General features: G+C 39.6%; 2 protein-coding genes across 14 annotated transcripts in view; one reads left to right on the top strand and one right to left on the bottom strand.

Annotated features, from left to right (window-relative positions):
• The window catches only part of PIGL (phosphatidylinositol glycan anchor biosynthesis class L), a 68,026-nt gene extending 63,665 nt beyond the window's left edge, over positions 1-4,361 (bottom strand). Inside the window, exon 1 of the mRNA XM_063111969.1 lies at positions 4,127-4,361. Within this exon, the coding sequence (XP_062968039.1) occupies positions 4,127-4,361 (235 nt within the window). The remainder of the gene's footprint in view (positions 1-4,126) is intronic.
• Positions 4,362-5,605: 1,244 nt separating this feature from the next.
• Positions 5,606-14,529, top strand: part of NCOR1 (nuclear receptor corepressor 1) — a 148,219-nt gene continuing 139,295 nt past the window's right edge. For all 13 annotated transcript variants that reach the window (XM_063110379.1, XM_063110376.1, XM_063110381.1 and 10 more), the window contains exon 1: positions 5,606-5,775. The gene's annotated coding sequence lies outside the window, so the exon portion shown is untranslated. The remainder of the gene's footprint in view (positions 5,776-14,529) is intronic.

The following is a 14,529-nucleotide window of genomic DNA, read 5'->3' as shown; positions in this document are numbered from 1 at the left end:
AAAGACTGGGCAAGACACATAAAGAATAATTATGATTTGTAATAATGAACATGCTAATAATATTGATCTGAAAAAAATAATTAAAAAAAAAAACCAAACAAAAAAAGTAAATCATCAAAACATTACCACAAATATAGCTTTAAGAAACACATGCTTACATTAAAAAAAAAAAAATCACAAAATACACATGGAAACAAGTCACCCAAAATGAGTTACCAGAACAAAGAGCAGAATCAGATACACAGACTGAAGAAATTAGAATTATTAGGAGCAGATATGTGTTTAATATATTTAAAGAAATAAAAGAGGGCATCAAAATATGAGAAAGCAACAGAGACTATATACTGCAAAAGGAACCTCTAGATATGAAAAACAGATTAAAGTACAAAATTACATAATCATCATCTCAATACTTATTTATGTAAGATCTTATTATAAAATACTTATGTAAGACCTTATTAAAAATGCTTATGTAAGACTTTATCATAAAACGGTTAAACATTAAAGAAGAGCGGTATAGATGAGGAGAGATATCATAAAATGTATAAATAAAATATAGACAAAATGGATAAAAGTATAAATAAAATACAGATGAGGAGACATACCATAAAATGACGGAAAGACTTTATATTGTAAATATGTCAATTCTCCTTATATTGATCAGATCAGTACAGTCAGTGAAATATCAATAAAAATGCCAGCAAGATTTTTTCTCAAACATGACCAAGCTAACTCTAAAATGTATGTGGAAGAAAAGGTCAGAAACAGCAAACATACTCTGAAGAACAATCACAGGGCTGGTCATACCAGATAATAAGCTGCAGTAATTAAGATAGGGATGTCAAACTGACTGAAGAGGTAGTACACAGACCAGAAATACACGGAAATCTGATGAAAGTCTAGAGGGGAAAGGATGGACCAAATTGGTTTTCCTGACGTCAATATTTCCTCCCAAACCATTCTCCATACTGCCACTAGAATGAGCTTTTGAAAACACAGAACTCATTATGGTACTTCTCCACCAAATGTATTCAATGACATCCTACTAGCTAGGATATGTGTACTGTATATTAACAGGTATTTCAATGGTTACATGAATTGGAGAAATGCTGAATTAAATGAAGTTAAATAGGGGCTGGCTGGTTAGCTCAGTTTGTTACAGCATAGTGTTATAACACCGTGGTCCAGGGTTCGAATCCCCCCATACCAGCTGCCACTAAAAATAAATAAACAAATAAATAAAGTTAATTAGGACTTTTCACAGGAAGACTTCTCAAGATGTTTATAGTCTCATAAGGACTGTGAACATCTAAATGAGGGGATAGCACATCTGGCTAAGTTCCCCAAACTTGTCAGGCCAAGGCATTCTTTTTTTTTTTTTTAATAGCAGCTTGATGAACTAGTGTTTCTTGGTATGTATACTGGGATTCAATATAAATATTTCAACAGCTGACATGGCATACAAGGCAATGTGAGAGGTAGATGGATATAATGATTTAGAACAAAGAAGAGCCACAGGGCTCTGGCTTCTTTACATTGTAGCTGGTCACTGTGGTTGTTACCTAAACTCTTTGTGATTCAGTTTCCATATCTGTAAAATAGGAATAACAATAGTACCTACCAGGTAGGGTTGCTGACAGGATTAAATGAGCCACCAATAACAAAAAATCATTTTTTCTTTCTGTTCTCTTCCCCTTAAATTGAATTATTCATTCGTTCCAAGAGCAAGACTTAGAATGACTTCCCAAGCTTCCTGTGTCTACTCCTATTTTTATTTTTTTGTTTTTGGTGGCTGGCAGTAGGGGGATCTGAACCTGTGAACTTGGTGTTATAAGGCTGTGCTCTCTCTCCAACCTACGCCTGTACTTAAAGCACAGCTCAAAGAAAACCTATCCAGAGCTTTTTTTTTTTTTTACTTAATTTTTTTTACTTTTTGGCATCTGGACAACATGGGGATCTGAACGCTTGACCTTGGTATTACAACATCACTTTCTAACCAACTGAGCTAACTGGCTAGCCCCTTTAACCTAAACCTTTGAAAAGAAATTTAATGCTTTTCTCCATTTTGTGTCCATAGTACAGTACTTTCTCCATCACACCATTATAGCTTTCATTATATTTTATCACAAATTATTAGCTTTTCATGTTAGAACGTCAGGAGAAAGTAGGGAGAGTGAGGAATGTTTAATCCATACATTTTTGAGTGAGTTAAGAATTTTAAGTAATTTTAAAAAGTACAAAATAGAACAATTTAAAATGGCATGTTGGATTCAGAGAAAATGATGAAAGACAATAAAGATATTGACTATCCATAGCAAATGGCATGGAAAAAAAATTGACTGCCAAGTGCATGCTTTATATATTTTATTTGAAAAAATTTTGATTTCTGGTCCCAAATTTTTATGAACCTATTGAAAACAAGGAAAAATTTATTAAAGAACACACTGCACCTATAATATTTTGCAAATAAAATCCACACTTCTCTTGCAGATCTTGAAACAAATTTGCGTATAATTTGACTCTCGTAGTTGTAGTATAAAATATAATTAAAAGCAAAGAAAAAAACTGGGGCAATTACTTGCAACTAATATCCTTTCTTCAAAATTAAAAAAATTTTTATTTAAAAATTTTTTTGGCGGCTGGGTAACGGGATCTGAACCCCTGACCTTGGTGTTACCAACACCATGCTCTACCAAGAGAGTTAACTAGCCAGCCCTAGCAATTAATTCTTAACAGAGCACAAAGTGGGAAGAAAAGTGCTTAGACCCAAATTCTTAATAAACATGAAAGATGGTTTAATCTTACTGGTAATGAAAGATTTTTGAGGGAAAAAATTAAGCAAATCAAGAAATTTATAAAAAAAACTAATCATTGCTAATCTATTAAGACAGATATCCACATTACCGCCAGTAAGAATGTAAATTGGTATAATGTTTGTTTTTAGAAATGTGATTTGCATGCAAAGCCTTAAAACAGCCAGTTTTAGATGTCAATCCTAATGACATTACATGGAATCGTAAAGGTGTTCATTGCTATTTGTAATAGAGATAAACTGGGGGAAAAAGCCCCAAGTATACATACAATAAAGAATGACTTAATTAAGGTTTATATCGATGAAAGCAATTAAAAGGCAATATGTATATATCTCATTAACATGGGGAAATGTTTTAATTATAAGTTTCATGAGGGCACTATCTTTATCTAGCTCGATTTTACTATTGTATCCCTTGGGCAAAGAATAAGGCCTAGCACATAAATATTTGTTAAATAAATGGAAAAGTTAAAGTTAAAAGGATATAAAATTGTACAAAATGTGATTTCTGTGAAAAGTCTGTATAGAAAAAGAACGGGACCCACACACAAATGGGAAAGAGGTCACGGGCAATTTTAAAAAACAGCTTTATTGAAGTATAATTTGACACACCATATAAAATTCACCCATTGTATGTGTACAGTTCAATTACTTCATTTATACAGTTTTGCAATTATCACCATAATCAAGTGTCACGGTCAATTTTTGTTTTCTCATTTGATCTTCTCTGTACCGTAACATAAAACCTATTCTTTAAAAGGCTCCTTCATTGAAAGTTAGATGGAGCCGAACTCTAAAATTACCTACAAAATTACTTTCTATCTAGTCATCTGAGTCTACTTCAATTTGACACAGGCATCTTTCTAGCACGAAATAGGTTTTAAAAGCAGCAGGAAGGTCCTTTGCTATCATTTATAAGTGAAACTTTAAGGGCTGAGCAGGCATGATACAGCATAGATTCTGTTTGGTGTAAATAAGATCATTATTCTTGAACCTTCTGCAACTGAAAAGGTTCCACAGAACAAGCAGTACACTTGCAGTTCCCAAAGGAAATGCAGGTACTGGATGGAACCAAATGCGAGCTATTGCTTTTCTGCTCCTCAACCCTGCAGAGAGTGGAGTACGCAAGCTGCAGACGTCCCCCAACCCGCCTGGGAAAGCCGGCAGCTCCTGTCCCCAGCCTGGGAGGGGTCCAGAAAAAGGACCTTCGGTGCACTCACTTAGCTTCCCTTCGGGAAGAAGTCGACTGAGATCGGTTAGCACCTAATCCCCTCCATAACCCCAGTTTCCAGCGCCCCGCCTAAGGCCTCCTACCTGTAGAGAAGCACAGCAGAGAAACCTGGTGTCTCAGGCGGGCCAAGCTAAGCACTGTGGGAGCAAAGAACATGGCTTCATCGTCGGGGTGCGCGACCACCAAGAGACTCCGGTTTCCGGCTCCCAGCAGGTCTGCGTGCTCCCGAATCTTCATTCGTTCTGAGGAGTCCCAAACCCAGAAGAAGCCCGACGCCAGGACCACCGCTGCCACACACAGGAGACCCACCACCTCCATGCTGATTAACTGGCATTGCGCCTGCGCAGTAGGGAATGCTGCCTACGACTCTGACTCCGGCGGGAAAACTGCACCAGCTGCAATTGCGTTCCGGCTTTAAGTCCGCCCCACCGACCAGCTCGTGTGCCTTGAGGCTTTCAAAGTAGGATTTCTCTTGCGCTTTAACAGGAAGCTTCCCAACACTTCTTTACCACGCTTTCTCCACTGCAGCATTTACGGTCTTGTGGCTGCTCAGTTTCAGTACAATGGGTTTAAAGGGAAGTGTTTTAAAATAAACTCCCACATCTTGTAGAAGTTCCCTTTCAACTCGTTTTCTAATTCATTTATTAAAACCTGGGAATTTGGGGCCGGCCCCTGGCTCACTTGGGAGAGTTTGGTGCTGATAACACCAAGACCACGGGTTCGGATCCCCATACAGAGACGGCCGGTTCGCTCACTGGATGAGCGTGGTGCTCACAACACCAAGTCAAGGGTTAAGATCCCCTTACCGGTCATCTTAAAAAAAAAAAAAAAACAACTGGGAATTTCTCCCAATTATATGGTTAGACAGCCCACTATCCGGAGGAAAATTTTCCAAAATAGCCGGGTACACCACTTTGTTTTTCCTTCTCAGTTTAGGAATATGGAGTGGTGGGTTTTCTAAAGGTTACGAGGTGTCATTTCACCAGAAGAGTAAGGCTGCGCGTGCACTTAGCAGTCTCGAGGGCCACGGGCTCTTCATACGAGTTCCTTTAGGTTAAGGAGCGACATCAGGGGCCAGTCGGCCTCGCCCGGCATTTTAGTGAGGTCTCGCTAAGTTACAGCCGCAGCCTTGGAAAGTATCTCGGGTCGGTCAACGTGTAACCCGTCCAGCTCCCAGCCGCGTGGGGACCTGGCTTCCCTCCCCAGAGCCCGGGCCCAGGAGGTGGCCGCTGTTCCGCCGCGCCGCGAAGGGGTAGCAGGCAGGGACCGAGCGTGCGCGGTGAGTGCCCCGGCACGGTACGCGATGGCAGCCGCGCTGGGTGGCTACCTGGCGCGGCGCCGCCCGGGCCGGTCTCCGTGTGAGGAGATTGCCGGCGCCGGGCCGAGCGGGGAGAGTGAGGGGGACCGGGCGCGGCGCGACCCAGGAAGCTCGGCCGAGGTAGGAGCGGCGCTCGGCCAGCGGAGGGAGTCGCTTTCCCAACCCTCCGGAAGGAGGAGGAGCCGGCGCCGGAGCCGCCTCAGCCGCTGCCGCCCGGGCTGGGGGGAGGGAGAGGGGTTGAGTCAAGATGGCGGCCAAGGTGGCGAAGCAGCAGCAGCGGCGGCGGCGGCGGCGGCTGGAGTGAGCGCCCGGCGGGCCACGCCGAGCGAGGTCCCGGCGTAGGAACGTGCGCCGGGCCGCGCCCTGTGCCTCAGGCCTGGGGGCGCGCCGGCTCCCACGCTCCGCCAGCTTCGGGTGAGTAGGCCCCGGCCCTCGGGCCCCTGCTCGCACGGGGGCTTCTCGGGGCTCCCAGGGCGCCGCCCGTGGGGGTGGCTTCTCCGCCGGGCGAGGGTGGTCGCAGGCCCGGCCAGGTCGGGACCCGTTTTAGCTGCCCGGCCTCTGCCCCACGGCCGCCCAGGGGCGTGTGGGGCGCGGCGGGGAGCTCAGGCTGGGTGAGTGGAGGCTTATGGAGTTTGGAGGAAGAATGGGCTGCGGCCGGGCGGGCGGCCCCGAGGTGTCCTGTGGGCAGGGGGCGTGCGGAGCCGGCCCGGCCGGCCGAGGCGGAGGGGGAGGGCCGGGGTCCCGGGCGGGGCCGGCGCAGGTGGCGGGCCCGAGCTCACTCCGACGCAGAGTTGGTGGCTGTCGTGGGAGTGTGGAAGGGGTTAGGGAGGTGACAGCGATGGACAAGTGCGTGAGGAGCAAACTAGTTCATCTTCCTGACCACACCACTTCAGGGCGTAATGGCGAAGGGTGGATGATGGTGGAGATGGCAAGGATCGGAACCCTATACCTTCCGCCGTCTGTTATTGGTGTTTTCCTGTGCCAGGTCAGTGAGTCCACCTCTTTTTGGTGAGGAACTAGAATTGAGAAATAAGCCTGAATGAAGAGGAGACTGAATTCTGCGAGTTAATTGGATTAGGAATGGTCGTGTATTAAAGGAATGGATGGAAATAAGTAATATTTATTATAAGTATTTGTTCGGGACGTGTCAGTTTTCTTTCCATGGTATGCATGCCAGGGTGCGTCTTCAACAGTTAACCATGGAGAGTGGTGATATGGGATTAGTATATTTACCCGAATCAGATTTGCTTCCCTGATTATATCCTAATTATGTTGAAATTTACTTTCCTTGTGTGCACTCCGTTGAGGCAGTGGTTGGTGTGGGGCTGAACATGGCAGTGTGCAAAGAGCAACAGGCCCGGGATTTTAAAATGCTACAAAGGTTCATTCATTCGTTCAACAGATCTTGATCAGTAGTTCCTGTTGCTGGATCACACGTCATTGTCCTGTGGACAACTGAAGAGTTGATGGCATTATTTAATTTTAAGTAGTTTTTTGAAAGTGTTTGATATACCTTTTCATAAAGGCATTTATTGGATGAGCCAACTTGTACTTGCCTGGACTTAGGAGCAGACCAGTTTTAGAATGTTATTTAGACATGTGTAAAAATTACAGAAGAAATAACCACAAGCTACTGGAGAGAGAAATCTTGTATCTTATTTTTTCATTCTGTTAAAATCCGGTGGAAGTTTATTTATTTTAATATTTACAGTACCCAGTTTCTTTGCTTGCTTTAAGCACACCTGTTAATGGAAATCAAGGTAAATATATATATCTATATAGATATATATAAAATACACACACGAGGAAATGATTATTTGTAATACCCAATTACTCTTTCCTTTTACAAAACACTTGCCATATGTTGAAGTACTCCCCCAGAGAAAAGAAAATATACATAGAGTCCTGATTCTTCCTGTAACTAACTACAGTCTGTGACATTTTGGAGCATGATCAACCTTTCTGTGCTTCAGTTTTCTCATCTGTAATATTAGGAAAACATCTCTCCTAGGGTTGGCTGTTGTGAGCTTAAAGGGAGTTAATAGTTATGAAATTGCTTTAAACAGATTGAAAGGGTTATGTTTCTGTGGAGTAGTAACAGCTCCCTCTATGTTCCTGTAATGCCTTGTCTGCACATCTCTCATGACGCTTACACTTTCTACCTTGTAGGTATTTATGTACCTGTTTTATCTTCTTTTGAGAGCAGGATAGGCCCTTCTCTGATTTTATCTTTACGTTTAAGGTACCAGGTTGGGGAGAGAGAGTGTGTGTATGATAGTGACACTGAAATTTTTTTGAATGAATAAATATAGGATTCTAATTAGAAAAATCTATTCACATTACAACTTATGAAAGTACACCTGTTATCTGCTGTGACATATCTCAGTAGCTGTGATTCTCTCCATGGCCTCTAGAGGAATATGTATTTTTAACTGATGTCTTGTTGGATTTAAAAAATACAGTGAAAGTTACTTGTTTGGCCTGTCCTCTTAATCTTTTAAAAAGCCATGAAATGCTGGAAATTAACTTATGTTTCTTTGAATTTGAGTAAAAGTTTGTCTGAAGGTTCAGCAAGTTTGGATTAGTCAAGTTTTGGGGTTTTTTTTGGCAGCTGGCCAGTGCTGGGATCTGAACCCTTGACCTCAGTGTTATAACACTTCCCTGTAACGAACTGAGCTAATAATAAAGTTTTTTAAAGCATTTAAAAAAATTTTTTTTTATGAAGTGCTAAGGTTTTTTCCTGCCATTGCTATCTGCTGTAGAAAGGAAAGGCCTTTGGATAGATCAGGGATAGATGCAAGTGAATGTCAGGCTATTTTTTACGCAGTTTTTTGTGTGTTCGTTTTTATTGTTCAGTTTTAGTTGTATTTTGTGATCTGTCTTAGTAGTAATTTCAAATTCTCATTGATGACTGGGAATTATAGAACTCCCACATCCTTAGGTACTTCTATTCTTCTACTTCAGATATCGTATTTTACTAGAATATGATATAAAGCAAGTAGTAAAGGTTGATCAAGATTTATCATGTACAGCCTTATTTGTAGATTAGAGATTCATGTATATTCATCCACTTGTTCAGCCAATGTGAGGTGCCTTTTATGATCAGGGCACATTACTAAACACTATAAAGCTGTAAATCATAGTCAAGAAGGTCAACTACTGTATATGCACAAATAACGCAGTCCTTTTCAGGTTTGAGGATACAAAAAGTACATTTAGATGGTTAAGAAAATTTTTGTTTCTTTTTTTATCAGGACCTCTTAGGAATATTAGGAGTATTGAAAAACTAGGAAATACTATAATGTAACAACAACTGTAGAGTATCTTTTTTTATTTTGGTATTCTTGTGGTGTTTTTCCTTGAACATTTATACTGTTCTTCTACCATTTTTTTTTACCCCAGGAGCTGTGCGGTCAAAATATAACTTGGATAGTCTTCACATACAGCCTATTCCACCCCACTGCCCCTTTTGCATTTCTTTTTTTTTTTTTTTTTTGTCATTTTTCGTGACGGGCACTCAGCCAGTGAGTGCACCGGTCTTTCCTATATAGGATCCGAACCCGCGGCGGGAGCGTCGCCGCGCTCCCAGCGCCGCACTCTACTGAGTGCGCCACGGGCTCGGCCCTCCCTTTTGCATTTAAAAGTCTGAGACTGTACAAAACACCTAGTATTCCTGTGGAGTTCTTCAGACAGTTTGCTTTTTCCATGTGTGATGCTGTTACTTTTATTTAGCAGTGATCTCAAAAACAAATTAAATTGGTTAAAATAAAATGCTAATAATTTATGGAATTATAGAATGTAGAGTCTCATAGATTATCTAGTTTTACTTATTTTACTTTGAATAAACTAAGGGTCACAAATGAAGTGATTGGCCTAAATTGTTACAGTTGGGCAGTAGCAGAATCCGAGTCTTTTGACGTATAGTATACTGCTCATTCCATTATACCGTATCATCCATGGGATAATTCTATGTGATCATTGACAGTTACAACAAAAATTGGAGTGGATGGGAAATGAGGGATCACTTTGGATATTCAGCATAGGTGTTGAATTTAAGATACTTCTTAACAATAAATTTCTGCATTGAAAATATGGTTTGAAAAAAATCAGTATTGATCTATAGCAGTGACATGGTGTGATCATCAGGAATTATTTAATTAGTTTAATTTTTAATATGCTCTAATGAATATCTTCCTAAAACTGTCCTTGAAGGTTATCTGGACCTACTGACACTTCATGGAATTTTAGTATTACAGTGATGGAAATTTTATTATGCCAGTGGCTAGGTATCTCTGAGACCCAAACAAATAGGTTAAATTATTTTATAAATTAAATTTATTTTATAAATTAGCTGTTGCTTGCTTCACTTACTCTGACTTCTGGAATTTTTTCTATTAAAGTATGATGGACTTCAATTGTTTATGTACAAGCTTAGATAAATAGCATGGACATGAACTGTATTCTTAATGCCACATAAAAAAGCTTATTTGTAATATTAGTTTTCTACAGGTATTTATGCCATAAAATTCATTTTAAAGGAAAAGGCATATTATTCTCTTTAAACTGATAATCTTCATATAAATACTGAAGCATGACATGTTTCTTTATCCTATTTGGGCTATTAAATAATATGCGTATTTTGTGTTGCATTAAGAAGAGTTGTTTTTTCTCATATTATGTATGGTGTTTTCTGGAATGCTCTTTTCTTACCTAACTCTTCCAGACTCTACTGCATCTGAATTCTGCCTGTTTTTTTCGGTTTGATTATATATTTCTTCATCCAAGAAATCTCCCTCCTATTCCGTCTTCTCCAAGATGTATATATTTTGTTCTGAAAATTCTTGATGTTCTTACCTGTGCCTCTGTTATAACACTATACTTATTTATGTCTATATCCATTTAGTCTCCACTAGCCCATAAGCCTGGTGTATGCATGTCTGTATCTGAGTTATTTTAACATTCTTTTCCTCTCTCCACTCCCAGAATAGTACCCTGCACCCAGGAGTGGTAGATATCTGTATAATAGATATTTGTTGAATGTGTATAAAAGAGCCCAGCAACTAGAGTTAGTGCCGTAGCTGTAGAAGATGTCTGATATACATGCAGCAATTTGATGCTGAATAGTTTTGGAAATTGAAAAACAGGTAGAAATTTCACCATTGGTCTATAATCAGTGAATTATCAAAGCATTTAAAATAAAATCTCTGCCAGTTTACTGGGATTTTTGAGAGGATGAAAAAGTAAACTTGGGATTGGTTCATCCCAGACTGCATTTATAGTTTTAGACATATTAGAATGCAAGAATGTTTTAATTTATATATGCAGTGAATTTTGAAGTAGTTTAAGTTCTAGTAAAAAATTGTGAATTAGAAATGTGGAATATTTGGTTGATAGAAATATAATAGAACTTGGGAATCCCTTTAAAAGAATAGTACTGACGAGTTCTATGTCAAAAATTAAATCCTTAAATAGATTAGTTAGGAGCAAAGGAAAAGTCAAGATTACCAAATTATTTTGATTTTTTTCCCCCCACGGTGTCTACTGGAGGAATAATATTTGGGCCATTTTGCTATTTTTTTCTTTGTTATACACAAATAAACTGATATCAAATCGGAATATATTGAGGTTACATTTTTGTAGGAAAGTTTGACTCTTAGATTTGTTGTGAGGGTCATCGTATGGTTGCCCCTTCCTCCCAGACTCTCTTTGCCGTCATATACGGTTCAGATTCAGAGTAATCTGCTTTGGGCAGTTCATTTCTCTTGGCAATAGCATATAGATTTATATAATTTTTGAAAATGTTTGTTCTAAGTAGTAATTATCATGTGTTTGAACTCCTTCTCAAAGATGTCTAACTTTGCACTACTTTTGATTAAATTCTTTTAATTCATTTTTAAATTATAATAACTTTTATGTATTTGGAATGAGACCAAAACTGTGCTTTCTAGGAGATATAGCCTAAAATATGCACAGTGTAAATATACCAGATGTAGGAGTATACACGATCTGTGTGTGGTGGAGAAAGGAGGAAGAAGTTACTTTATATTCACATAAAACCATTTTAATTCATAAAGGGGCATGCATTTTAAAAGCTTGTCTTTCATTTATTATAAGTAATATATACATTGTTTTATAGAAGTACAATATAGAAATATGTAAAGAAATTGAAAGTGCTGCCTCCAATCTGGCAGGGTTGCATATCCTCTCAGATTTTTTTTCTGTGTGTGTGTATTTTCTGTATTATGGAGTCATAATATACTGTTCTTTTTTTATACTACTGTTTCAAGTTTGTATATTTAGAAAGTATCATTAATACTTTTGACTGTATGTATACCTTTTTGTGTTTTTATAATGAAGTCCTCAGACGTTGATTTACTACTTTTTTAGTTTCTCTTTTCTTTCTCCTTTTTTTAACTTCTAATTTTTTGATCCATCTGGAATTTATTTTTGGTATTAGAAGTGAAGTAGAGGGCCGGCCCCGCGGCTCACTCCGGAGAGTGCGGCGCTGGGAGCGCCGAGGCCGCGGGTTCGGATCCTATATAAGGATGGCTGGTGCGCTCACGGCTGAGCGTGGTGCAGACCACAATGTGCCAAGGGTTGCGATCCCCTTACCGGTCAAAAAAAGAAGAAGTGAAGTAGAAATATATTTGGGGAGATATAATTGTGCATGTTTTCCTCCCAAATAGCTAGTTGTGTCATCACCATTTAGTAAATAATCTGTCCTTTCCCCAACTGATTAGAATTGCAACTTTTATCATTTACTAAATGTGTTTGGGACTGTTTCTGATCTGTCTTAGTATTTTCTTTCGATCTCTCCTTACCTATTACCATACCCTATAAATTACTGCTATTTTAAATTACTGGCTGGTTAGCTCAGTTGGTTGGAGCACAGTGTTATAACACCAAGGTCAAGGGTTAGGATCCCTATACTGGCCAGCCATGCTCCCCGCCCCCTCCAAAAAAGACAGTATAGTTTTAGTACTGGTTAGGTTAGTCACCTGTTTACTACTATGTCTTTTTCAGACTTTGACAATTCTGGTCCATGTATTCTCCCTATACTGGCCAGCCATGCTCCCCGCCCCCTCCAAAAAAGACAGTATAGTTTTAGTACTGGTTAGGTTAGTCACCTGTTTACTACTATGTCTTTTTCAGACTTTGACAATTCTGGTCCATGTATTCTTCCGGGTGAACTTTAGAATCATTTTATGAAGTTCAGAAAGAAATCTTGTTTAGGGTTTTATTGAGAATACTGAATATTGATTTAGAATACTGAAATTATAGGTTAATTTTGGAAAAATTGACATCTTCATATATTTCCTGTCCAGACAGATTTTTGTGTCCCTCAGTAGACTTTCAAATAAGTCTTGTACATTTCTTGTTTATTTTTTTTATTCAACAAACATGGTAGGGAATCAAACAGGGAATTTATATTCTAGTGTGAAAAGATAATATAATTGAATAGGATAAAGTAATCCATTTCAGATTATGACAAATTTATAAATGAACACAAAAGGTATGTGACTGAGAGTAACTGGTGGGTGGTCAGAAGGGCTCTGCTGAAGAGATGACATTTGAACTGACACCTGAAGTTTGAGTAGGAGCCAGCCACATGAATGAGCCAGGCAGCGAGTAGAGGACAAAGGCCGGAGGCTAGGAAGGGCTTGGCTGCATGGTGGAGAAACTGAAAGGAAGCTCGTGTTGTCGGGGCCTAGTGAGCAGTCAGTCGAGTAGGCAGGCCAAATCAAGTAGGGCCTTAGGGTCATTGTAAGTACTTTGGATTTTACTTGTAGTGCATAAGAAGCCCTTGGGGAGTCTTAAGTAGAAGAGTGACATGTTCTAGTTTACGTTTTAAAAAGAACACACAGCTTTTTTTTTTTAAAAGAAGACTAGTAAAGGGGATCTTAACCCTTGATTTGGTGTTGTCAGCACCATGCTCTCCCGAGTGAGCCAACTGGCCATCCCTGTATAGGGATCCGAACCTGTGGCCTTGGTGTTATCAGCACCGCACTCTCCCCAGTGAGCCACGGGCCGGCCTGAACACTCAGCTTTTTGAGTGGAGAAAGTATTGAAGTGGGAACTCCAATTAGAAGTTTTTTTGCAGCAAGAGATGAGGATGGTGGTAGTCAGATGGAGAGGCCTGGGAGCCTTCAGGGTATATGTGGAAGGAAAAGCCAACAGGACAGGCTCTTGGAATGTGTATTATTGAGATCTAAGCATGCTTAGCTGCTGCGTAGGCCCCGTGGGGAGCAGAACAGAGATGTCCCTGCTCTCACAGGTGTCTGATGGTTTTTTTGTCCCTCCCCCATGAAACTCAATAAACTTTATTTAAAGTCAAATTCTTTTTTCCTGCTTGATTTTGGTTTATTCCTTAGAAATAGAGTCTGTTCATTAACGTTGTTTTATTTTGCTTAAAGAGAGCAAGATCTTTAAGATATTTGTGTGAATTAAAAAGAATTATTTGGGAGGCTGTCCCGGTAGCTCAGTTGGTTAGAGTTAGGTGCGACCAACGTCAAGGGTTCGGATCCCTGTACTGACTAGCCTCCAAAACAAAGAACAAACAAAAAGAATTAGCTTGGGGAAGTTACTTAGCCTCTCTAAAGTCTTAATTAGGATAATAGTGGAACCAGACTTTGAGGTGAGCTCATGCACGCAAAATCTTAATATATTGCTTAGTACATGACAAGAGCTCAATAAATGGTAACTCTTTGTTAATCTCCTTAGATATTGTTACATCTGTTAATTCAGGCCAAGCATCTAAAGTTAACATTTTTCTGATTTCAGTACACTTTTCTTTTTTGTGTTAATCAGGGAAAGAATTGGCAAGTAGTCATCCATTTTGGCTTTGAAATATATTTGTTCTCATAGTGGAATGAGTGATTATGGCTCAGTTCAGAGAATTCGTTCAATATAGCGCAAGTATGCCGCAAAGTCTCAGTTGGGTTATCTTATACTGCTGTCTTGGGAAACTTTCTCTTTCTCATGTTATAGAGAGGTAAAGAGCATCTTTTTTTTTAAATTCAGGAATTATTTATTGAATGCATGTACCCATAGTCATCAAATAATTATGTACTTATTTAAGTTTTTCTTTTAATATCATTTTATTGGGTGTAGGATAGTTTAACTCAAAAGACCTTTTTCTTTAGCTTTCATTTTCTAAGTAAGATGTCA

Source organism: Cynocephalus volans, chromosome 10 (assembly GCF_027409185.1).
Source record: "Cynocephalus volans isolate mCynVol1 chromosome 10, mCynVol1.pri, whole genome shotgun sequence".
Lineage (NCBI taxonomy): Eukaryota > Metazoa > Chordata > Mammalia > Dermoptera > Cynocephalidae > Cynocephalus > Cynocephalus volans.
The sequence above is the reverse complement of the archived record's forward strand: the minus strand, read 5'-3'. Positions and strand labels throughout refer to the sequence as shown.